The sequence below is a fragment of the Mesoplodon mirus genome (genome assembly GCF_964341445.2).
Source record: "Mesoplodon mirus genome assembly, chromosome: 3".
Classification (NCBI taxonomy): Eukaryota; Metazoa; Chordata; class Mammalia; order Artiodactyla; family Ziphiidae; genus Mesoplodon; species Mesoplodon mirus.
The window spans coordinates 48,609,398-48,635,715 of NC_138978.1; the positions used below are offsets into that span (position 1 = coordinate 48,609,398).

Below are 26,318 nucleotides of genomic sequence, written 5' to 3' on the forward strand. Positions count from 1 at the left end.
AGTGGGCTCTCTGACTCCTATAAATCTGCAGCATTTTGAGTATATTCCCCTCGGCTGGCCTCCCTGGGTGCATTGCAATTAAATGTGTGTCTGATTAATGAACATAAGTGTATATCATGGGTGGTAAATAAGACAACTGGGCTTATTTTTTTAAAGGTAAATCCAATCCATTTCTCATGTTTTATAACTGTTTTCTCACAAAAAATCAGAAAGGGACGACTGCCTGACATACTTTCTAACCCTCTATCTTCCAAATCTAGACAACCTACTATTTAAAAAAGCAAAACCTGTATTTTGTGACCAAAGCCTTACTTGATTAGTTAATTCTATTTTCTTTTGACTCAGAGAAAGCTAATGACTAGGCTGCAGGCAAGGGTGTGACTCACTCTTTATGCAAACAGCACTACTGCAGTTGCCAGTAATGCCCGTGTGAGTGAGGAAAGTACTGGTCAGCAAAGTCATTCAACAGTCCACGTCTCGTGACACCGAATCACATCAAGACTGTGGTGTACTACGTTACTTGATGTCACTCTTATGTTTGTATCTGTACTACTGACAATGATAATAAAGGAATGATAATAAGTGTTTGCAAAGTGAATTCTAAACTTAATTGTGCAACACGAGAGTCTAATTCTTACTATCAAAATGAAAAGCTTTCTCTGATAATATCTTTAACTTATACTTGATAGGCTTTCTAACAGAGAAAAATAGTTCTTTGGAAAGATCCATCCAACAAATCTATAGCCTGTGCAAAATAACATAAAATGCATTTGTGAGAGGATCATTTTTGCTTTAATTTGCTCCCTGATCATCATATAGCAATAAACAGACATAGAACGTTTCCTAATTATTTTCTGGGTTGGGTAGGGGTGAAAGGGAAGAGCTGGAAAATTAGTATATTAACTCAAATTTCAGCACATAATTATTCAAATAAAATTTTAATGATTTCAGTTCAATACAACTGAAAATGTAGTGTATTAAAGGGCATTTTCTACTAAATTTCAAATTACAGGTTGTGGGCCATTGCTGAGCAGGAGTGTCATATCCTACTGAGTATTCAACTTATTAACTAAGGTGATTGACATGGTAGGAGGTGGGGAAAAACAATGATCAGCTCACAGAATTTGGCTAAGAAAGGAAACAAACAAAAACAATGCAAATAATAATTAAAATAGCACAGGTATTAGTAAAATAAAAATACAATCCCAAATATCCATCTCTTAAATTACTAGAAAAAAATTACAGGTAAAATTACAGCAAATACAGTCGTCACAGATTTGGGTAACTTTATTTGCATTTAATAGTGATTTTTAAGTCCTATAGCCAATGAAACCATTTTAAAAAGCACTATGAGGAATGCAAATTTAGATGTCTATACACTTTTCTTAAAAAAAAAAGCTTAAATTTCTGAATGAGCAAGATTCACTTTTGCAGGTAGAGGTCCTGCTTCTTCATGATCTTCACCTTTAGATCTAACAACCACAAGAGAAGAAGCTGGATATCTGTTTAGCTTTTGTTCATTCATGAATTCCAAGTCACCATAGATACTCAGCTTCTGCAAAAAACAATCAATGAACATCAGCAATTTGGATAATTAGGAACCTCTCCAAGTAAGTCTTCAAATAGCAATTTAATCTGTGGGTATTTGGTAAAAAAAAAAAAAAAATTTCTATAAACGTCCTCAAGAATGCTTTTACTCAAAGTGTTACAGATATGTGATTCAGTTCCCAGTGGATGGCCAAAGAAAACTTTTCCACATGTACTGACTTAAAATACTTAGAAGTTAACAACTGAGCATCAAGAAAAATTGCTTAGGTTTAAATGGAGTAAGTGTGGTCATACAAGAGCATGGATTCTGGATGTTTGATGCCTTAAGTGATCAATTCCTTTAAGATCTTAGCTCTCCAACCAAGTGGTCAAATGATTTGGGGTAAGTTTCTCTGCTACTAAATGTTGTAAATTAACATATATGGAAAACAGTATGTACTATTTTAAAAGGCTGTGAGTAGAACAAAGAATGTACATGAAATACTTTAACATCGATAGAAAGGTCTTCATAAACATATAAAAGCTCAAATTATTACTAACATATCCAAGAAGATAGATACTAAAACGAAAGAATGAAAGCATAACACAGAGTCAGTGCAAATGTCATAAAACTCACTGAAATATAATGGAAATGTCTAATATCTTTTGAGAGTAGGTCTATTTAGATATAGGTTTATCTCCTAAAGGAAAAAATAGAAAATGAAAAGTTTTTACTAACGAATGGGATAGATTTTGTTGTTAATGCATATGGCAATAAATCTCTGATTCTGTAAATTAAAAACTGAAGTGCTGACATTATTGACAGGGCAACTGACTATATTAAAAAGACAGACTGACACAGAAGTACCTGATGTTGGAAAGCTGCTTTTAGAAGATGCTGAATAAAGAGCACCTTCAAAAGTTTAAGTATCTACAATACCAATACATGCTACAACATGGATGAACCTTGAAAACATTATGCTAAGTGAAAGAGGCCAGTCACAAGAGATCACACATATTGGTCGTCTATGGCTGGTGAAGATGCTTGGGAGGAAATGGGGAGTAACTACTAGTATGAGTTTCCTTTTTGGGGTGATAAAAATGTTCTAAAAGTGATTGTCATGACGGCTGCTTACTTGAACACATTTCAGACGTGGTCTGCTGTCTACTGTTTCAAGGCAATAACTATCCTGCACCAAGGAGGTGGCCCAGTACCTGACACTTTTCCAGTAAGAGAATATTTTCAAGACAAATTCAGTGGTTGATGGATTGGACATGGATCTGATACACTAAGACCTCCTTAAAACCCAAATTAACATGTGATAATTTGCTCTGGGGCACAATGAAAGAAAAACTTTCACAACTCTATTTAACATTTAAAAACCTTGAAACAGCGACCAGGAACCGTTTAAATGATTTCAAACATCTATATGGAAGAAGCTATCTAGAAGATCAGGGAGAAAGAGTAAAATTCGTGCAGGGAAATGGATGGGAGCATATGGATAACCTCTAACCAGTATGTTTAGTGATTCTGTGGCTACTCTGTATTCTCAAATTACTAATCAAATACAAGGGTACAATAGAGGTGTTTTCAAAAGTGTTACCTTGGGAAGTTTATTGCTCAAGTATCCTTTATGAAAAAAATTACTTAAGGAGGTCCAGCAAAAGTAAAGAGGAAATCAAGAAAGAAAATAACATACAAGAAACAGTAGCAACTGAGATGACTTAGAAAATGGGAAGAAAGCTAGAACAAAATAAAAATGGGTTCCATTAAGCAGAGATATATGGAAGATTCTCTTGGGAACACTTTTAAGTAATTCAGGTTTATATTTGCCAGTGTTCTAATAGAATCAGTGTTCTACTTTGAATATTTATATAATCATAATACTGTAAATGTTGCCTAGTGGATTTTAATTTTTCAGATCAACCTATGAAAGTATATATACAGAAGAATGAGTATATTTTATTGTCAAGGATCATAATAATTAATGAAAATTGAGACAGTATGAAAAGGGAGAAGGAAAGGAGTAATGAGGAGTCAACAGAAATTTGTAAAGCACTCACTAAAAGTATATAAAATAATAATATACATTATAAAAATCAGCAACTGGGGGCTTCCCTGGTGGTTCAGTGGTTAAGAATCTGCCTGCCAATGCAGGGGACACAGGTTCAAGCCATGGTCCAGGAAGATCCCACATGCCGCAGAGCAACTAAGCCCGTGCACCACAACTACTGAGCCTGTGCTCTAGAGCTCGCGAGCTACAACTACTGAGCCCACGTGCCACAACTACTGAAGCCCATGCACCTACTGCCTGTGCTCTGCAACGAGAAGCCACCCCAATGAGAAGCCCGTGCACCGCAATGAAGAGTAGTCCCCGCTCACCTCAATTAGAGAAAGTCCACGCATAGCAATGAAGACCCAACGCAGCCAAAATATAAATAAATATATTTATATATATATAAAAAAAAAACCCCCAAAACCCATCAACTGAAGAGATGGAAGTGAGAGACAGTATAAGGGAACTAAACTCATCCTTTAGTAGGAGGACATCAGATAATGTCTAAAATTGATTTTTAAAAAAAAAGATAAAATTTTAAAATGGCAACTGCTTGGAAAAATTTTTAAAAACTATTAACTGGTTTAACTGAGAAGTGAGGAAGAGGAAGTCAATTTTATGTCACACGTATTACTTCTAAAAGTTAAAAATAAACTCAATTAGTATGTATTTGGGCTTTAGGTCTGCCTTTGCCACTAACCAGTTATGCAATCTTAGATGTACATAAATCTTTTCTAAAACTCGTTTTCTTAACAGAATTTAGATTAAAAAGCTATGGCATTTACATCGTTTTCTGATTGTCTCTCTTGAGACTTAAAGCTTCTCAACAGAAAGATTCTTGGTCTTTTTTTTTTTTTAGACAAATAATTTTTATTATAGTTTAAGACATGTTTCACCCTACTTTTTAAAAAAATTAATTAAATTAATTAATTTATTTTTGGCTGCGTCGGGTCTTCGTTGCTGCACGTGGGCTTTAACTAGTTGCGGCGAGCAGGGGCCACTCTTCGTTTCGGTGCATGGGCTTCTCGTTGTCGTGGCTTCTCTTGTTGCGGAGCACAGGCTCTAGGCACGCGGGCTTCAGTAGCTGTGGCTCGTGGGCTTTAGAGCACAGGCTCAGTAGTTGTGGCGCTCGGGCTTAGCTGCTCCACAGCATGTGGGATCTTCCCTGACCAGGGATCGAACCTGTGTCCCCTGCATTGGCAGGCAGATTCTTAACCGCTGCGCCATGAGGGAAGCCCCCACCCTACTTCTTGAGTCGTTGCAGCCTTTAACATTTAACTTTGTTCCACCTTCATGTTATTCTTCATTGTACCTCTAATCTCTTGAACAGGGCCTAGCACATAATATGTTATCCATAAATGTCTGTGATTTACTAACATGAATGTTATTTGAAGTCTTCTAAAACCTTTCTTAACTAACCATTTCAAAACAGATGATTATGGTCTTGACAAATAAGAAAAAAGGATGCAAACAGATAATGAGATAACACTGAGGCGGCAGTTATATTATTATTTGTTGCTTTGGCAATTTTCTGAGGCTGCCTGGTCTCTAGAAAGGAATATCCAATATTGCTGAACCCTGTTTTTATAAGTCAGGTTTGACCTGCCTGACAAGGGCCACTATGAATGACAACTCTTTATTATCTTAAATAGACAGCTCAACAAGAGAAAAGCATTATTTCATGAAGTTTCAAAAAAACGACATCATAAATGTGAAAGAACAGGGAAAAACAGTGGAGAAAAAAAGGATCAAAATCTTTGTAAGTCACTCAAAATGATACTGCTTTAAGATCAACAAATGCCAACTCTTTCTGGCATTACTATCAAATGGTATATGATGAATACCTACTATATACAAAACAGGCTAAGGATAAATTATTTCAGAACTTTCCTAAATAAAAAAAATAAAGCTGCTCATAAGTTTCCAAGACCACATTCCTGGCCCTTATTAGCACCATTTTAAGCTTTATTTGTAGTGACTGAAAAGGAAGATTTTTATATTTCATGTTTGAGCTCAAGATACCAGGTCCATACTGAAGAGAAACATTCTCTCAGCAGGTTTATGATTTCCTATAAACACATAGGATTATATATATAAATTATATAACAAAATATAAATAACATTGCTCATTGCTTATATTACTTAACATGGAGTCTCATGTTACTATGGAGAGGGGTCAGAAGTAACTTATGTTCCAATAATAAAATCAATGAAAAGCTTTTATGAAAGTAAAGTTTAAAATAGGTGGCTTTTGATTAAGAAAATCTGAATAACTTTCCTAATGCTAAACTGTCAGCTACTTTTACAATAAATAAAGGAGAAAATACCAGGGAAGGAGTATTTACACCGCTATATTTTACAATAAGAAACAAAACATTAATATTGAAATAGTTTATACAGCTTGTTTTTTCTCCTGTTTTGGCTGCGCTGTGAGGCATGAAGGATCTTAGATCCTCTACGAGGGACTGACCCCACACCCCCTGCAATGGAAGCATGGACTCTTAACCACTGGATGGCCAGGGAAGTCCCAGTTTATACAGTTTTTTTTTTTTTAATATATCTAATTTATTTATTTATTTTTGGCTGTGTTGGGTCTTTCTTGCTGTGCACGACTTTCTCTGGTTGCAGCAAGCGGGGGCTACTCTTCATTGTGGTGCATGGGTTTCTCACTGTGGTGGCTTCTCTTGTTGCAGAGCGTGGGCTCTAGGCACGCAGGCTCAGTAGTTGTGGCTCACGGGCTCAGTAGTTGTGGCTCGCGGGCTCTAGAGCGCAGGCTCAGCAGTTGTGGCACACGGGCTTAGTTCATCCACGGCTTGTGGGATCTTCCCGGACCAGGGCTTGAACCCACTTTCCCTGCATCGGCAGGCGGATTCTTAACCACTGTGCCACCAGGGAAGTCCTATACAGTTTTTAATTGTGAAAAGAAATCCACTAAAATGGCAATATGAAATAGTTCTGGATGAGTGATTTTTTTTCCTGTTTCTTTATATATAACTTTATAAATTCTATACCAAGTATATAGAATTTTTATAATTAAAAATATAGTTGAGGGCTTCCCTGGTGGCGCAGTGGTTGAGAGTCCGCCTGCCGATGCAGGGGACACGGGTTCGTGCCCCGGTCCGGGAAGATCCCACATGCCGCAGAGCGGCTGGGCCCGTGAGCCATGGCCACTGAGCCTGCGCGTCCGGAGCCTGTGCTCCGCAGCGGGAGAGGCCACAACAGTGAGAGGCCCGCGTACAGCAAAAAAAAAAAAAAAAAAAAAAAAAAACAGTTGAAAAAACACTATTACTTAGCTGAAGTGTGGTTTCAGACACAAAGTAAAGCCTAAAAGCAGTGAATTCAAATCAGTGTTTTTGATATATTTTTCTAGAAAGTGCACCTTAGGAAAGCATAGGCTCTTTGAGGGTGTCACCTTACTTTTGATTGTTAAGGACAGGAAGAAGAGTTCTAGAGAGGGGAAAGAAAGTGACACCCATATGCAGATACCAGGAGGGAATGTAATAGCTGCCAACAGGACTCCACGTGTGGTTCTGATGCTTTAGGCTTTATGATCCAGGGGCCTGGGCATATGTGGGAACAACGAGGTGTTCTACAAACAACTTGGAAATAAGGGGAAAGAACTTCTCACAGAATTAAAGCTATACAATCAAGACAAAATTTATCACAGCAGAGACAACATCTAAAAGGAAGAAAAAGACCAAGAGTAATCTGAAAGGGAGGGACAGATCCCCAGGTCTGTAAGATGTAACCAAAACCACGATGTGAAGCACTGTTATGTCTAAACAACACCAGAAGAGGAGGTCAATTCCATAAGTCAAGTAAGGAGATAAGAGAGGAAAAACTACGAAATGTCCATCTAAGAACTGTTTCAGTAAGGGAGTTTGAGCATCCTGGCTCAAAAACATGAAACATGTGGTCCCAGTGGTGTTCAACTTCCTAGTGTCAAAAGAGGTTACACAGAAGATGAGCTCCTGATACAAGTAACATAATCAACTTCCCTAGTGATGACTCCAGGTTAACTAAAAAAACTTAAGGGTACTGGCTTTGGAGTCAGACGACCTGGGTTTAAATTCTGGTTCTACCACTTACTAGTTATGTGACACTGGGGCAATAATACATTCTCTCTTTCAGTTTTCATATCTGGAAAAGAGGATAATAATAGCAGCCATCTCACAGAGTTACTGAAAGGACTAAATGAGCTAATTCATATAAAATGCTTAGAACGGTGTCCAGGAGAAAGTGCTCAACATTAGTCAGTAGTCCTGGGAACCAGAAGCCAGGTAGTGGTGATTTTATCAAGGTAAATTCCACCTGAGGCCAGTAATTCAAGCTTTCCAGGAAATAACCACACCAATCTCTACGTGTATCTTTCTTTTACAAGGGGCATCCTAGAAGTAAAGAGAAGGAGTTGTGCTAATGGAAGGAATAAAGTACCACAGTGTCAATAAAGATTTACTACTCTGCGTTTGTAGCTTTGTTGCCATGAGGATTTAGAGTGCATGGGGCAGTTCAAAAGCAAGTAATAGGCAAAGGCAATCCTATGTAAGATGTGTAATTTCAACTTTATCAGGAACAATAAAATGATTAAAATATGGATATCAGAACTAAACAAGAACATAAATAGGTAATTAGCAAGAGGATGTTCAGATCATATCATAAACAGATGAGTTCTACAGAAATTTACCCATTGTCTAACACTTTCACAATTCAACGTTCTTCCCAATCCTGTCTAACTTTATTCATTTGGTTTAATTTCCTAATTTAACTTCTTTTAATCAAGTCAGCTGCTTACAGTCCTTCCCTGATAGTAGCTTATTCTTGTCTGTACCTGGGAATATTGTCCACCCTCCTGTCTCTGCCAATCCATACCATTCTTCAAATTTCCCTCCTTTCTTCTTTTCTCTCTTTTTCTTTTGCATTCTGGAGGCATATGAGAACTAAAGTTTATTTCAGTTGGATCTGATGTCAATAGAATTTATTATCTTATGTTTAGTTATATAAATAATTTTCCTTCCTTGAAAGCTAAGTTGAATCATCAAATTAGACTTTTTTTAAGAGCTCAAAAGTCATTGTTTTTATTTATTTCTATTTACTTATTTATTTAAACATCTTTATTGGAGTATAACTGCTTTACAATGGTGTGTTAGTTTCTGCTTTATAACAAAGTGAATCAGCTATACACATACACATATCCCCATATCGCCTCCCTCTTGTGTCTCCCTCCCACCCTCCCTATCCCACCCCTCTAGGTGGTCACAAAGCACTGAGCTGATCTCCCTGTGCCATGCAGCTGCTTCCCACTAGCTATCTATTTTACATTTGGTAGTTTATATATGTCCACGCCACTCTCTCACTTCGTCCCAGCTTACCCTTCCCCCTCCCTGTGTCCTCAAGTCCATTCTCTATGTCTGCGTCTTTATTCCTGTCCTGCCCATAGGTTCTTCATAACCATTTTTTTTTTAGATTCCACATATATGTGTTAACATACGGTATTTGTTTTTCTCTTTCTTACTTCACTCTGTATGACAGTCTCTAGGTCCATCCACCTCACTACAAATCACTCAATTTTGTTTCTTTTTATGGCTGAGTAATATTCCATTGTATATATGTTCCACATCTTCTTTATCCATTCATCTGTCGATGGACACTTAGATTGCTTCCATATCCTGGCTATTGTAAATAGAGCTGCAATGAACACTGTGGTACATGACTCTTTGAATTATGGTTTTCTCAGGGTATATGCCTAGTAGTGGGATTGCTGGGTCATATGGTAGTTCTATTTTTAGTTTTTTAAGGAACCTCCATACTGTTCTCCATAGTGGCTGTATCAATGTACATTCCCACCAACAGTGCAAGAGGGTTCCCTTTTCTCCACACTCTCTCCAGAATTTATTGTTTGTAAATTTTTGGATGATGACCATTCTGACTGGTGTGAGGTGATACCTCATTGTAGTTTTGATCTGCATTTCTCTAATGATTAGTGATGTTGAGCATTCTTTCATGTGTTTGTTGGCAATCTGGATATTTTCTTTGGAGAAATGTCTATTTAGGTCTTCTGCCCATTTTTGGATTGGGTTGTTTGTGTTTTTGATATTGAGCTGCATGAGCTGCTTGTAAATTTTGGAGATTAATCCTTTGTCAGTTGCTTCATTTGCAAATATTTTCTCCCATTCTGAGGGTTGTCTTTTCGTCTTGTTTATGGTTTCCTTTGCTGTGCAAAAGCTTTTAAGTTTCATTAAGTTCCATTTGTTTATTTTTATTTCCATTTCTCTAGGAGGTGGGTCAAAAAGGATCTTGCTGTGGTTTATGTCATAGAGTGTTCTATGTTTTCCTCTAAGAGTTTCTGGTGTCTGGCCTTACATTTAGGTCTTTAATCCATTTTGAATTTATTTTTGTGTATGGTGTTAGGGAGTGTTCTAATTTCATTCTTTTACATGTAGCTGTCTAGTTTTCCCAGTACCACTTATTGAAGAGGCTGTCTTTTCTCCATTGTATATTCTTGCCTCCTTTATCAAAAATAAGGTGACCATATGTGCATGGGTTTATCTCTGGGCTTTCTATCCTGTTCCACTGTTCTATATTTCTGTTTTTGTGCCAGTACCATATTGAAATTAGACATTTTTTCTAAAACAAAAATCCTTTACCTTAACAGTATGTTTCTTGAGCCAGTTAAATTTTAATTACCAAGAAAGTCAAGACAGTTTTCCATCTCTCTCAGGGTATACCAGAACACATTACTCAAAATCAAAAGCTCTAACCTTGCTGCTTCTAAAGCAGCAATTATTCCTTAACAGTTGTGGCAATGTTAAATTTAAAATTTTAAGTAGTTCTACAAGTCTTCTTTCTTATATATCACCTTAGAAACTGATGTCAATGGGTGTTTTTCAGTCTCAACTTGGGAGAAGAGAGACACTGTACTCAAACCAGCCTGCATACACTGGTCATTATGGTAGTTAGCACCACAGAAAATTGGAAAGTGATTCTTATGCTGAGAACCTGTAATTCTCATATGTGCCAATCTCGGTGTGTGATTAAAACCATCAAATCTTCTCTCATTCTATTAGTAGAAAGGCTTTGCGTTTGTAGCTAAACCAGTAAGGCATTAAAAAAAGTAAATCATATGGCTCAGTCTTCAAAAGGTCTAAGAGTTAGAATTAAATTTACCTCAGAGGGAACATACTGCTCCACAGCTGTAGCAACGGTTGCACAACAAATCCAGAGCAATACCATCACGGAGAGGACAAGAGTCATGGTTAAAATCCACCCGGAGTTACTGGGGAAAAAAAAAGAAATCAACAATTACTTATGTTACATAATATAAAAAATAGGAGGCTCTTAACAACTGCAGGCAATCAATCTTGTGTACTTAATAATATAATTAAAACTTTATGTGTACTACCTTTAAAACTATTTTAAAAAACATACTTAGGGAAGAAAATATTATAATAGCTATTATATTAGGGTGATATGATGTCCTTTCCTCCATTACTCAAGTTTCTATAACATGGCTATGTTACTTTTATACATTAAAAAATCAGACATACTGGCTTTCTGCTAAATATATGAAATTAAAGCAAGTTACTGTTAAGGGTATTTTTTAATTACTAAATGAGATAAGGCAAATCAAAGTGTCCTATAAACTGTACAGTGCTACACAAATGTCATATATTATTTTGCAAGGTATTAAGATAATACTTGCTTTAAGAAAACCCAATATTCCAAAGAATTAAGGTACAGAATAGGTAAATTATGAAATGATCATTTGTTTTATAAATGGATTCACAACAGGCTTCCAGAAGTTAGCTTCTCTACTACATTTCAAATATTTAACTTAGCACAATTTACTTGAATTTCAACTTACAAGAGCATATCTACTATGAAGCATTCTGTATCCATTAGCACATATCTTAAAAAGAGATAGTTATATTTTTCTTATGATTAAAATATCTTAGGGTAGAAGGCCGGTTACAAGAATCAGCAACTGGAGTTTTTTCCATAAGTGCCCTATTGTTTGCTAAACTATTGATTAAGATTTAAAGAACAAGTGAAGCTATTTTTAAAATGTTAGATTTAAAAGAATAACATAAAACATGACAAAATGTTAAAAGGCAGTAAGGCATCAATAAGATGCTAGGTAATGCAGTATTAAGGATAAACTGTAGGGAATTCCCTGGCAGTCCAGTGGTTAGGACTCAGTGCTCTCACTGCCGGGTCCCCAGGTTCAATTCCTAGTTGGGGAACTAAGATCCGGCAAACCGCGTGTCGTGGCCAAAAAAAAAAAAGAGTAAACTGTAACTTAAGATTAGATAATTATTTAGGTTTCATAAAACTTATCAAACTGCAAGAAAAATCCAAAATACTGAGAGAGAGAAAAATTGCCTTTTTTTCTGTACAAGGTCAAAAGCAAGTTTAGCAATGAAAGGAAGGGAAAATTTAAATTCTCATTTTCTTACCCAGTCTTTAAAGAGTTTATTCAGTAAAAACTATTAATTTTTAGGTTCTAATATAACCCTACTGATATCTGATAAAATCTCTCAGGAAACTATTTCTACTCTAAGAAATTACAGGAAGCATGTAGTGTGGACTACTTAAGTGTTGCACTTGAGACAGAACAGTCCACTAGAGTATATACACACTTGTTCGCCTCTCTACTCAAGTGCCTGGTCTGGTATCTGACACAGAGTAGATAATTATCACCAAGTGCTATGGCCCACTGTCTCTTTCTCTCTCTCTTTTTTTTCTTGGCGAGGGGTGAGGGGTGGTTGCAGGGAGAAGGCTCATATCAGAACTCCTTGGAGGAGGAGAAGCATGCATACTTTGATAAAACCCTCCTCACCCTCAGAAGGCCTGATATTCCTTCCCAGGAGGGCACAAGGTAACAATTACCCTCGCCTGCCCACTTCCCCTTGCCACCCTTAAGAATCCTTGGCATGGGTACTTCCCTGGTGGTCAAGTGGTTAAGAATCCGCGTTCCAATGCAGGGGACGCGGAGTCAATCCCTGGTCAGGGAACTAAGATCCCACATGCTGAGGGGCAACTAAGCCTGCATGCTCTAGAGCCCGTGCGCCACAACTAGAGAGAAGCCCACGCCGTAACTAAGACCCGACACAGGCAAATAAATAATTAAAAAAAAAAAGAATCCTTGGCATGGAGATGACCCTCAGTATAGAACACAAAGCCCTCCTCTATCTGTAGCCCTTATCTACCTCCCCTAGCCTCCTGTGTGGCCATATAGATAAAAACAAAAATCCAACCCCCAAACCATTCAGACACACAGTCATTCCTTGGTATCCCCAGGGCACCGGTCTCAGGATTGCTGCCCCCTCCCATACCAAAATCTGAGGGTGTTCAATTCCCTTATATAAAGTGGTGTAGTACTTGCATATAACCTATGCATATCTTCCTGTATACTTTAGATCATCTCTAGATTGCTTATAATATCTAATAAAATGTAAATGCTATGTAAATACCATTGACCCTTGAACAACATGGATATGAACTGTGTGGGGCTACTCATATGTGAATTTTTTTCAATAAATATTAAATTAAAGCTTAACTGAGATGTCTGAAGAAGCACATATCGTAACATAAATCAAAGACTCCCAATAAGAACAAGGATGTTTTTGTGCTGTGAAAAAAACTATCCGCTTGGGTTTGATTAAAGTAGTATGAGAATTACCTTTTAAACAAACTAAAATATCCAAAAGTACAACTTTGGATTTGGTAGGGAAAAGGTAAAAGGTAAAAAAAAGTTTTCTACTTTTGAGCAGCTAATATAACTTTAAAATAATAAAAAGGACTGCATCTCTCTGATACAAGCCAGATTTTATCTCCTATATGCATAAGTGAAGATGAATACATACAGAGAGAGACATCTTAAAAAACCATCACGTTCTCCATCTTCAAGATAGTTCCTATGTGCTCGTGAACTTCTCATTTGAAGATCTGCTGAAATAATAAGGTACAAGTTTATGATATCCTATATTCCAAAAACTAGTCTCAAATGACTGGTTTTAGATATATACACTGTACAGATATCCAGCTGCTTTTGTAAATGTAATCTGACATATTTTATAATGAATGCAAGTTCCTCTGGCACCTTAAAAACTAACTGGATATTATACAACATTATGAATTTCCTATTTTACTTTCAAATTTTTATTGACATTGATGCTTTCTGTTTAATTATATTTCTGAATGTAATAATAGAATTTGGTTTGTTCAAGTCTAAAGTTAAAGATGGCCTTGTGTTATGTACTGTCATTATCCACCCACCAAAATAATTAAAAAGTTAATAAAATCAGTATCTAAAATAAGGTATGAGCTAGCACATTTTAAAAGGTAAGCAGGTTTAGCCTGATGTTTTCTATTCCTATAAGTTTAAATTCACTTCTAGCATAGAAATAAAAATAGAATAAAAACATATTTTCAGGGTAGTTTCACTATTTGGCTAGTTTGTTGGGAGATACCAGAATCTCTCATTAGTTCATACTCAAAACATCCTTCAAAGCAAACTAAATGTTTTTAGAATAGTGATTCTAACGTGTGGTCCCCAGACCAGCCGCAACAGAATACGGGAATTTGTGAGAAACGCAAATTCTCATGTCCTATCCCAGATTTAATAAATTGGAAACTTTGGAGGTGGGGCTCAGAAATTGCTTTAACAAACTCTACAGATCTTAATGCATATTAAAGTTTGAGAACCACAGTTTTAAAAATTATTTATTCACCTTCCATTAGTGTAAAAACAATCATACAACCAATTCTAACACCATCAGATTTGACTGTTAATGTTTTTAATCCCAAGCTACTTAAAATAAAACTTACAGGACATTTTGCTTAGTGATGGTTCTTTCAAATTTGTAGGCTCCTGCTCCAACTGTGGTGCATACTGGATCTCTGGCTTAGACTAAAATGATAATGAAAGCAACTAAGTCATTTGTACTTCTTCTTAAGTTTTCTCAGTAGGAAGTTCTATAACATATCATCTCTACAAAGATTCAAATTGAGAAAAAGTAACAGAAGTATGGTATAAAAAATAAAACATGTTAACCACAATATATTTTAATTGCACATGCTAAACATTAGATCCGGTGCCTTGCAAAGAAACAGACTTCTAGCATCATCAAGAATTTAGTCAGTTTAATTTCCTGACAACATAAAAAAAAAAGAAAAAATTAAAAAAAAGAGGGACAAACTACAACATAGTACATTAAGTATCATACTAAGCAAAACTGAGTTCTAATTCTGGTTGATCAGGAATAATTTAGCGGACTGCCAAAATTTCTGGTTAAACACATATTATCTCTATTCTTTCTCATCTGAAACATTCCATTCTTCCCTAAGTATGAGTAATTCATAAATTATAGCTCAGTGCTCCATACTTTACATCTTCTATGTAGCACTGATTCTCTGGAGTGGCGTTTTCTCCATCATAGTCACACTTAAGTTGACATAAAGAGAGGAACAGAGCTAATCTCACATCTAATCAGGAATGAAGGAGGACTCCACTCTGAGAGTCAATTTAAGCTTTAACTTAAGTAGCTTTCAGACACAGAACTTATTCATGAACTTAAAGAGAGAAAACTCCTTCTGTGTTTTACATATTACCAAATTAAGTACAGGGTACCCAAGACTCAGGACGATCTTAAAAATCACAGACTAGCCTTATAATAAGCCACTCAATTGGCAATAATAATTAAAAGGTTTACTTTAATTATCACCTGAGAGAAAAGCATCACAACATAATTTGTTGGCTGGTAAGTTTGAGGAATTTAACAACCAAATTAAAAGGAAGACAGCATGGTAGGGTGGTATATGAGCCTTGGAGCTAAAGTAACCCAGGTTTGAAGCCTAATTCTGTTACTTACTGGCAGCGTGACCTTAAATAAGTTAGACTCACAGGTTCCTCATCAATAAAATAGTGATAATACAACCTCATGAAGTTGTTTGAAGATTTGAGATAATATATGTAAATGCCTAGTACACATGAACCTTCAAAGACAGCAGCTATTATTATCATATCACATGGTAAATAATGAGGTAGGAGAAAAGTTACCTCTCTAGAAGGCAATATGCTTCTTCAACAAGCTCTCTTATAAGAGTTATGAGAAAAAGCACTATTAACAACTGAAAATTATGTTCTATTGCTTTTCTCTAATATCCATATATGATATAAATACACACCATTATTTATATTCAAACTACATTAATTTTTCTTATGTCTCATATCTAGAGGTTTCATTTTTATCAATTTAACCACTCTAAAATTTAGCAGATTCAGAGTTCTTGTAAGATAAGGAACAACAGGCTTTAAATAGGTTTCCAATGGGCAGAGGGAAGGGTAAGTCACATTGGGTCCTGATGCCCAATGTTTTAATGTAGGTTAGTAAGTAATTATTATTTGATGATAAATATTTGTAAGGGACTAAGTACATGGCTCTATACTAAGACATTCATTTAAGACATATACATTACTACTGTCGATATTTAAATGAATCTATGAAGCACAGTCATCACCTGAAATATAACTATTTTTCCATCATCAGCTTGAAGATAAAAAGTCCACGAAGAGGTTATGAAGCTCTGTGCAGAGTCCATCATATCACTCCAGAATGACCTTACCAGAGTTAGAGGGAAGAGTAGATGCATTTTTGGCATCAGGGACATGAGCTTGAAAAAAAAATTAAATCATGAGAAATATATTATTTTTTATATATGTATATTCAAGAGAGCAACATAATCAAATCCTTATTGGGAGAGAGTATAAACCATTAAGTGATTCTACCACAGTCATCAACATTAGAGTAAACTCTTCATTACCTATGCAAATTAACTATGAGAAGCTTAAAATCCCAGGATCCTTTAACTTGCGACCAAACACACTTATAAGCTACCTGTCACCTCTATCAAAATAACAGGCTTTTGAATTAGGTCCAAAAATGTGGAGAATCTTAAGATTTGATTAAATAAGGATTAGCAAGTCCTCAAGAGGTAGAAGGGGAAGGGACAAATCATACTATTCTCATATTTAATGCTTTCATGTAAAATAAACCATGCTATAATGGAAAAAAAAGAATATATGCATAAAATGTGAGGTATCTGTTAACACGGCAGAGTGAGGGAAGTATTTATGGGCTGACTATATACAGTAAGCTACTGATGAGATTTTTACATTAATTGGTATCACCTCCCCTCCAATTCTAACTTCTTGACTTATTTAGCAGCAGTGGGACCCTCTAGAGCACAAGTGTGGGATACAACTTGCTGAACTCTAGGGATAGCTTTGGTTCTGCTATATTCCAAAAGAGAGGCAGTATGGGGTATTTAAAAAGAGTTTTTAGAATCAGAAGATCTGTATTCATGATCCAATTTTCCCACTTAATAGCTGTGAAATCATTCATTGATTAGTTCACTAAACAAGCATTCGTTAAGATTATAAATTTTAAGATTTTTAAACCATGTGTGTTTATTTATCACTGTATATCTGTGTTTAATCTGTATAGGACAGAGGTGAAACACAGAGTGAAACATGTGTATGGGGAAAGGCACATAACCCAAACTGGGGTCAGAGGTGGTTAAGAAGGCTTCGCAAAGGACATGACACCTGCCCTGAGTCAAGAGGATTCACTGAGCAGATGGGGAGTAGAAGGGACAGAGGCAAGAAATAATGTCATATTATAAACATTTAGGACTGTTCGGTACGTACATAATTAAGAGAAAAGGAAACAAAAATGGGTCTTAAAAATTAGAAATTATGTTTAAAGTTACTCATAAGAGAAACACAAATTAAAACTGTAATGAAAGTTGTACATTGCCAAGGACTGGGAGGAGGAGGAAAGGACAGTGACTGCTAATGGGTATGAGATTTCTTTTTTTGATGATGAAAATGTTCTGGAATTAGGTAGTAATGATGGTTGCACAGTTTGTGAATATACTAAAAACTACTGCACCGAATATTTTAGAAGGGTGAATTTTATAGAATGAATTATATGTCAATTTTAAAATCTGATACAAATTCCATGGAGGGCAATTTTGCTCTATTTCTCAAAATTAAAAATGCATATACCTCTTAACTCAGCAATTCTACTCCTGTGATTTTATTCTATAGATATAAATGTGAAAAACATGCATCATTCATAAATTTAAAAAATTAGAAACAACCTACATGTCCACAAGTAAGGGACCGCTTAAATGATACATCCATACAATGAAACATGTATGCAGTGAAAAAAAGTGAGTAGACATTCTATATTTCTTATATTTTAGAAAAAAAAGAATACATGTATTCTTGTATATATATAAATTACCTCTGCATTGGTAACCCTGGCTACATTAATGGAGCAAAATGGAGTGGCTGAGAGATACAGGAGTAGGAGACTTTTCACTATACAGCTGATCCTTGAACAATGCAGGGGTTAGGGGTGCCGAAATCTGTGTATATACACAAATTATTGTTGGCTCCCCATATCCGCGATTCTGCATCTGAGAATTCAACCAACTGCAGATCATGTAGTGCAGTAGTACTATGGGTCAACTGTATACTTTTTTTTTTAACCTTTTGAGTTTTGTACCATGTGGCTGTACTTTCTATGCCAGAGTTAATAAAATTAAAAAACTTTTCCCAGTATGTTTGGATAGAGTATGAGGGGTGGGGAATTATAAGAGATGATATAGAAGAGGTAATCAGGAGCCAGGCTGTGATAAGTGGTTTGGACTTAAACCTGTATGTAATGGGGAGCTACTGAAGTATATAAGATAGGAGAATGACATGACGAGATTTCCATTTAGAAAATAAATATCTGGACACAGACTAAAGGATGGACTAGATGGGGCTGAAGTGGGAAAATAGGTCGGAAGTTAATTTAGTAATACAGATGAGAAATAATGATGATTTGAGTTAAGGCAATAGCAGATGGGATGAAAAAAAGGAACTCTCAATTTTTCTGAGCCTCAGTGTTTTCATATGCAAAATGGGGATAATATTGTCACTGGACCAAGAAAAAAACCAAAATGAGATTATAGGTGTGAACATACCTCTTAACAGTAAAGTATTATACAAAAGTAATTAAATCAATTGACTTTTCTATTTGCAAACATATAATTTGTTTGCTGAAGACTAAAAATGTAACACTAAAATAGGATCATGTGGGCAATATACGTTTCAATACAAAGTGCGATCTAAGCAGGCATTTCTGAAAGGCAGAATTGTTTCGTACTTGTTCTTGTCTCAATTCAGCGAATGGCAGCTGATTCTGGCAACCAAGGTGACAAGCATATTGCTCATCAGATTGGGAATATGCTTCTGTACATGCTGGAAGAGAAAAAGTCAAATTACAAGAAAAAAAAGAGAATGAGAGAAAGAAAAGGGAGAGAACATTGGCATCTTATAAAGAAATTTTATAAAGAAATTTATTATACTTAAAAAGTATTTCATCAATATGAATTTCCACATTTGGTAATAGTAGCAAATGTATTCTTTTAATAAAACCCCATATCTTCTGCCTTCCACAAGTCAGATCTTCCAGGTATAAATCTATTAATTACATACTCAGGCTCTGGCTACATGATGACATTCATATGAGGTGATCTTCATAGCTAACGTTTGCATAGTGGAAAAAACACTGAACTGGCATCCTGAAATTCTGGCTTCACCACTTGTTGGCTGTGTATGTGACCTAGGTGGAGCTGTTTAACCTCTCTATTGATTTCTATATGTCTAAAACTGAACTACCACCACCTATTTCATGGGGTTGAACAAAATAATATACTTTAGTAATTTACACAAATATATGATATTACTGTTAGGAACTGAATCACTTAGTTGAGAAGCAAGGGTATTCACATGGCAAGGAAAAATAAAACAAAGCAATCAGTCTAACATCCTAAATTCTGAGAAAACTGAACTTAGAAAATGTTCTACAGCAGGATTCTAAAGTTGGAATGAGTCTCTACCATATTTACTCTCTTCGTTTAGTTCACTAGAGCCATTTCTTTCCTGTGATATAACACTTTACCACTATAACAATTTTATTTTTCTTTCCACCCAGTCATGCATTTGTAATATACTTCCCAAAGGTGCTAGATAATAAACTGAACCGCATTATGCACATATAAAGATGGCCATTTAGGAGACTGAGCCATAAAAAAAGTTTATGATATCACAGAGGCTAAATGTGAATACTGGCATAGTGATAGGGAGAAAGGTACCTCCTGCTACACTGAATAATCAGTGTAAGGTAATGAATGGAGAAAATTCCATTATAGTTCTTTAAAAATCGAAATGTCAATTTTGTCCTGATTACAGGTTTATTTTATTAAACACATCACTTTTGGCAAAAGGTAAGAATAGTGGTTTAAGAGACAACAGAACTCTGGTTACTTCTTTTATTGGCATGACCCACAAAGAATACACTATTAAATACTGAGTCAAAGGCCTGATTCAGTAAAAAACTTGGAGCTAAGTCAACTAGCCTATGAATGAAAGGCTTAGGAAAATTATACCATCCACTGAAAAGGTAGTGATGAATTACAAGAAGCGTAATTAGTATTGCATTTGTCTAAACCAAATGCTTACTTAAACAAAGGTGTCCTATCCACAGCATAAAATAAACATTGTCTCAATAAATAGACGAAATTTAAAGCCCATGAAATTTCTAGCAGTAGCTACTAAAAGTTTAACTTCATAATAATTAAAGTATGCTGGATGAATAGCTTAAACAGTATGCCTGTCATTTTCTGAGGAAAACACATAAAAAGCATAAGACAACTCAAAGAAAACACCAATGTTATATACTGCTGATGTCATTAGCATAGCATCTTACCAGATTCACATTCCAATTTGGTCCGATTTAAATCAATTCCATCATCCACAAATTGACAAATTGAAAACAGCCTGCAACCCCTCTGACATGCGTACAACTCCTCTTCCTAGGGAGTTCAAGAACAGGGAGGATTACCAAAAACTAGCACTTTTCCTTCAGGGGGAAAAAAGGTCAAAAAGAAAGCAAAGTTAATAGGGTTTATTATAATTGTTCAACGAAAGATTTATGACTGAAAGAGAGAAAAATGATAGGAGCCAGGTAATACCAAGACCTTTGCCATACAAAGAAGTTTTAGTTCTTTAACAGTGACATCCGGGCTTCCCTGGTGGCGCAGTGGTTGAGAGTCCGCCTGCCGATGCAGGGGACACGGGTTCGTGCCCCGATCCCGGAAGATCCCACATGCCGCGGAGCGGCTGGGCCCGCGAGCCATGGCCGCGGAGCCTGTGTGTCCGGAGCCTGTGCTCCGCAACGGGAGAGGCCACAACAGTGAGAGGCCCGCGTACAGAAAAACAAACAAACAAACAAACAAACAAACAAAAAAAACAAAACAGTGACATCCAAAATAAATAAATAAACTAACAAATAAATAAATAATAAAAGTGATATCCAAGAAGCAAACCTAGTGGGTAAAAACATCACCCTTTTCCCATATTCCACAGTCATATTTTGGGGGGAAAAGTTGAAAATAAAAATAACAGTGACATAATCAGAACTTTAATAGAGGTATAAATGAGTAAACAAGTACTTTAGGGACCAATGGTGTACTTCTGCCACATAAATATTTATACGAATCATCAGGCTTATCAGGAAAAGTATCACGACTAGCTTCACATGGCAAATAGTGCCATAAAGTGAGGTATACATCTAAAAAAATGCTTAAATGAAAGGATTTTTAAAAACTTGGTTTACCTGAACTGAGAACACAAACAAGGCCAACATGTGACATATGGGAAAGGCCACTGGAATCAGTCAGACTTGGAATAAAACCTTTTAGGTCAGTGTGTACAAGTTACTTTACCTATCTAAATCTCAAAAAGGAAATAAAAGCTATAAATTATCTCCCAACCCCTAGTGTAGTGCCCAGGACACTGAAGGTGCTCAATAAATGGTAGTAGTGTTAATCATAATAATTGGTTTTAAAAATAGAAAACAACAGTTATAAGCATCATTGTATATGTGTGAGAGCTCAAGATAGGAAAGACTCTTCATCGCTGGAAAATGTGAACTGCTTAATAAGACTAATGACAACGTCTTCAACAGGCTTTTCCTTGGTTAAATGTATAGTATTTGAAACAAACCAGTACATGTGGGGGAGCCCCCTCAACTTACTGTGTAGTTCACTGTGTACAAACTGGCAGGCACCTAATAAGGAAGGAAACAGCATGTGCATATACCAGTTAGCAACCAACGGAATACAAAGGTATGCATTTCTTTCCAGCAGGATTAGTAAAATTTATGTAGCAGCAACAATCCATTAAGAGGAAATGGCTGCAGTCTAATATTAAACAAGCTTTATTACACAACTTTGAAGGTAGTGCATTTTTGGACTTCAGTTCTAGCTGCATTTATTGTTACGGTGAAATTGAAAGAGTTAGCAATTAAAATAAATTTCATACCTGAGTAGCTTTTGCAGGCTTTGTAAAACAGTGGAAGAATTCTCTTACATCTTTGGAGCACCACATATTTCCTTATATTGCATAGGGGAAGCACGAGCTCATTAGTATGAGCTATACTGCATACCATTTCATTTTCAGATATGTTTTCATTTGTTAAACCAATCCAATAAGCCCTCCAGTACCATTTTCAGAAGAGATTGTAGCATGGTGAAAGAGCCTAGGTTCAGGAATTAGCCCTGGTTAGAAGCTCAGCCTCACCACTTATTCTGTACAACCTTGGGCAAGGGACTTAATCTCTCTCAGCCTCAACTCCTTAGTTGTAAAACAGTGACAATACTCATATGCCAATCTTGATATATGATGAGGATTTTATTTTATACTTTATTATTTTATTTATATATTATCTTATATCTACATCATTAATATTATGTTATACTAACTAATAAGTAGACATAACATTAATAATATATTTCATGAGCACCCATGATGTGCCAGGCATGGTGCTAACACTTAATGTATCATAGGATACCTGGCACAGAGCAAGCACTCAATTGGTAGCTATTAAAAATCATAATCTTATTCCAAGTGTTTCATGTTCTAGATAATATTTCATGCCTTATGTATCCAAAGTGACTGGCAAGCTTATATAAAATAGACCTTCCCTAATTTAGAGCACAAGAAAATGGTGCTCCCCACCAAACTGAATACTAGCTAAATAATTAGAAGGAAACTTAATGAATCCTCCTTAAAGAAGGAACCCTACTATCTACAGATTTTACATGCATATACTTATCCTGAGCTAAGTCAGGCTAACTATTCTCCCTCTTATTCAGTATTACTAATATACTGTATGTACCAAATTGGTTTTATGACATTGGGCAATGGAAATAACTATTGCCATGTGTTAGGCACTGTGCTAAGAGTGCCATGTATACTATCTTTAATCCTCACACTTGCTCTGCAAGGTGTGAGGTGTTTTTTTTTTGTTTTGTTTTGTTTTTTTTTATAGCTGACAAAATGAAGTCATGATAAGTTAAATAATCAGCAAGGATGCACAGATAGTAAAAGTGAAGCTGGGGGTCTTCCCTAGTGGCACAGTGGTTGGGAGTCCACCTGCTAATACAGGGGACACGGGTTCGAGCCCTGGTCCGGGAAGATCCCACACGCCACGGAGCAACTAAGGCCACGCCCCACAACTATGGAAGCCTGCACGCCTAGACCCCGTGCTCCGCAACAAGAGAAGCCACCGCAATGAGAAGCCCGCGCACCACAAGAAAGTGTGGCCCCTGCTAGCCGCAACTGGAGAAGGCCCATGTGCAGCAACAAAGACCCAACTCAGCCAAAAATCAATCAATTTATTTAAAAAAAAAGTGAAGCTGGGAATGGAACCCAGGTTTGTATAGTTCCAGAGCCCACACTCTGTTAAAAAATGACCAGGCTAACTCTATAATTATCTTTGTTATTAACATGACTTATGTCGCCTGCATTTAGACCCAAACAAGTTAACAATTATACTTTTGAAGAAAGTCAAAGGGTAAAATATAATAACTTTAAGTATCTACTTACAAACAAGTAAAGTATCCTACTTTCTTTCAACAAATAATTAATTCTGAAAAAGAGTCATTAAAATGAGAGTTCTAGGGCTTCCCTGGTGGCGCAGTGGTTGAGAGTCCGCCTGCCGATGCAGGGGACACGGGTTCGTTCCCCGGTCCGGGAAGATCCCACATGCCGCGGAGCGGCTGGGCCCGTGAGCCATGGCCGCTGGGCCTGCGCGTCCAGAGCCTGTGCTCCGCGACGGGAGAGGCCACAACAGTGAGAGGCCCGCGTACAGAAAAAAAAAAAAAAAAAAAAAGAAAGAAAAGGAAAAGAAGAGAGTTCTATCTGCCAGTCACAAATACCAGACCAAGAGAGGCTAGAGGACCTTGTAAATTCATCTAATTTCTTATAATACACACTGCTTTTTCCTGAACTGTAAAGCACAATAATTTGAAGGAGGACTGACAGACATCAGTGAAATAAGTAAATTAAATATTTGTAATAATACAACTTTATTAATAGAACGCAGCATAATACAGCCAGTTTTAGGACTGAATTCCTATTACTCCACTACTTCTTGGCTATGCGACCTTGGGCAAGTCACTGAACCTTTCAGAGCCTCGATTCCCTCAATTGTAAAACCCAACTTTGCAGGGTGAGAATTGGGGATAATGGAGGTAAATCTCCCATCATACTGGCTAACAGAGCGCAGACAGTTATAAATTTTAAGGCCAGGACACACAGGGAGCCAGATGATTTAGAGTTCCTGGGAAGAAGAGCTTTACTGAATAAGTAAAAAACAGATATCACATCAATTGTTAGAAAGTAGTGGATATTATAAAAATACCTAGAGGTTTCAGAAATGTTTATTCTTTTGAATTGTTTATTCTCTCAGCATATGTATTCAAATAACTACAAATTTGCTAGGAAAATCTCAGAAAAAACCAAAACAAAACAACCAACACATCCAAACACTAGAAAAATACAAAATAAGCCTCTGCCCAATTCCAGGACAAATCAATATTTCCTCATACAATCCTCTTACTTATGAGAGGTCTATAAGAAGAGAAAAAAAAATAATGTATCCAGGAGCAGTACACATGGATTTGAAAGTCTGGAAGTCAGAATTCCTCACTTCTCTCTCTTGACTGCTATATTTGTCTGACTGAAAATCTGATAATCCCCTCTCCCACACTTTTTCTCGAAAACTGATAATCTTCAAGCAATGTAAAATCCAGCAGTAAACAAACATACAGGCAGTGATAGCATTTAGAACTTCAGAATTTCAAAAGCCTGAAAGCACTTGCCAATAAGCAACATCCTAAATCTGTCACTTTGTAGTTTGAGAGAGCAAAGAGGGCTAGCCACACACACAGTTAGGCATACAGCATAGGGAAGATGAAGGAAAAGCAAGAGCAAAAAGACCAGAAAAAGCTCTCATAAAGAAAGGCGGGGGAGGGAGGATGATATACCCAAATTATATATTTGGAAGGGTGGGGGAGTCACCACGCAATTTAGGATGTTGAGTCAACAGTTCTTTAGAAGCTGCAAAACAACTCGATTAGTGGAATGGAATTAAAGGAAAGGCAGCACCTGAGGGCGGACAAGGAGGGGAGGAAGGGTCACTCTGTCCATAAGTTGTGATCCCCCTACGAAGGGCAGTCTCATTTCTTTCCCACTCCACTTATTCCCTCTGTCTTCTGCTGCACTGAACGGTTAAGTTCTCTGAATGCAGCAACCTAACTGCTTTTTCTCTAAGCCATTTCAGTCCCAGTGTGAGCGCCTTGTACAGTTACTCAACACAGGCGGAAAGCCCTTCCTGAGCGTCTCCCAACTCCTTGATGTATTTCATACTATGGTGGAACTGTCTACTTGTTTGACTCCAGGGGCAGACTGCAGGCTCCCAGACCAGAGAGGCGCTCAGGGAACAGGGGTTAAGAGTTAACATTTTGTGGGCTGGCGTATCTGCAACTGCCCCCCTCCCCCCGCCGTCCCTGGAAGGTGAGGACCCCGCATTAATCATCTGGATACTCCTCCCCCTCCAAGTGTTCGTCTCCCCTGCTGCCCCGCAAGGCCCCAGAGGAAAGGGGTCGTGTCTTGCTTATTTTTGTGTCCCCAGCCTATTACAGGGTAGGTGCGGCACAAACTTCCGGTAATTACAGCAGAAGCGCGGTGCGGGTAAGATTAGGGGAAGAAAACAGGAGCCACACAGATGGGAGACAGCGGTTGAAGGGTGGATTCAACAGTCAGGCTTCCAGAGCCGAAAGAGGTACGGGAGAGCGGAGAGATGGGAGGCCACGGAAGGGTTGTAGCCCGGTTTGGACGGGCCCTACCTTGGGGTAGGTGTGCAAGGGGTAGGTCAACTGACAGGCCCGGTGACAAGACGCCGTATCACCCAAGACCGAGTCAAAAGCTTCAGCCGAAGCGGTCCCCGAGCCTCCGGTCAGGGCCATAGTCAGCAGCAGCAGCAGCGGCGAGAGCTGGGCCCTGACCCAGAGGCTCCCCGTCGGCGCCGCCATTTTGTTTGCCTCTGTCACAGCACCTCAGCTTGTTGCTGTTTTCTTTTCAGGTTTCCTCCTCCTTCCGGGACCAGCCCCTTCCCAGTCCCGCGGGCCGCTGCTTCCGCCTTTGCTGTCCTCTCAGCTCCGCCCTGACCCGCCCGAAACTGCCGCCTCTCGCCCCACCTCTAGGTCTACGAACTTCTAGATTGGCGAGAGGAAGTGGGTCCAAACATCGCGAGTACTATAGCGAAGCGACTC

At 37.4% G+C, this 26,318-nt stretch overlaps 2 protein-coding genes across 5 annotated transcripts in view; one reads left to right on the top strand and one right to left on the bottom strand.

Annotated features, from left to right (window-relative positions):
- Window positions 1-922: 922 nt before the first annotated feature.
- Window positions 923-26,208, bottom strand: TMEM59 (transmembrane protein 59). 4 transcript variants are annotated; one of them, XM_082612390.1, is made up of 9 exons: window positions 25,893-26,208; window positions 21,737-21,769; window positions 20,408-20,513; window positions 18,803-18,897; window positions 16,104-16,256; window positions 14,412-14,493; window positions 13,448-13,532; window positions 10,749-10,857; window positions 923-1,555 (listed from the first exon to the last, which is right to left on the bottom strand). In XM_082612390.1, exons 1-9 carry the CDS (start codon window positions 26,076-26,078, stop codon window positions 1,400-1,402), a joined length of 1,005 nt encoding a protein of 334 aa, XP_082468516.1. In that variant the 5' UTR covers window positions 26,079-26,208; the 3' UTR covers window positions 923-1,399. The 4 variants fall into 4 exon arrangements, with proteins under 4 accessions (XP_082468516.1, XP_082468517.1, XP_082468518.1 ...); XM_082612391.1 differs by having other exon boundaries at window positions 13,448-13,529; window positions 25,893-26,207; XM_082612392.1 differs by lacking the exon at window positions 21,737-21,769 and having other exon boundaries at window positions 25,893-26,204.
- The window catches only part of TCEANC2 (transcription elongation factor A N-terminal and central domain containing 2), a 41,887-nt gene continuing 37,360 nt past the window's right edge, over window positions 21,792-26,318 (top strand). Inside the window, exon 1 of the mRNA XM_082612396.1 lies at window positions 21,792-25,828. The gene's annotated coding sequence lies outside the window, so the exon portion shown is untranslated. The remainder of the gene's footprint in view (window positions 25,829-26,318) is intronic.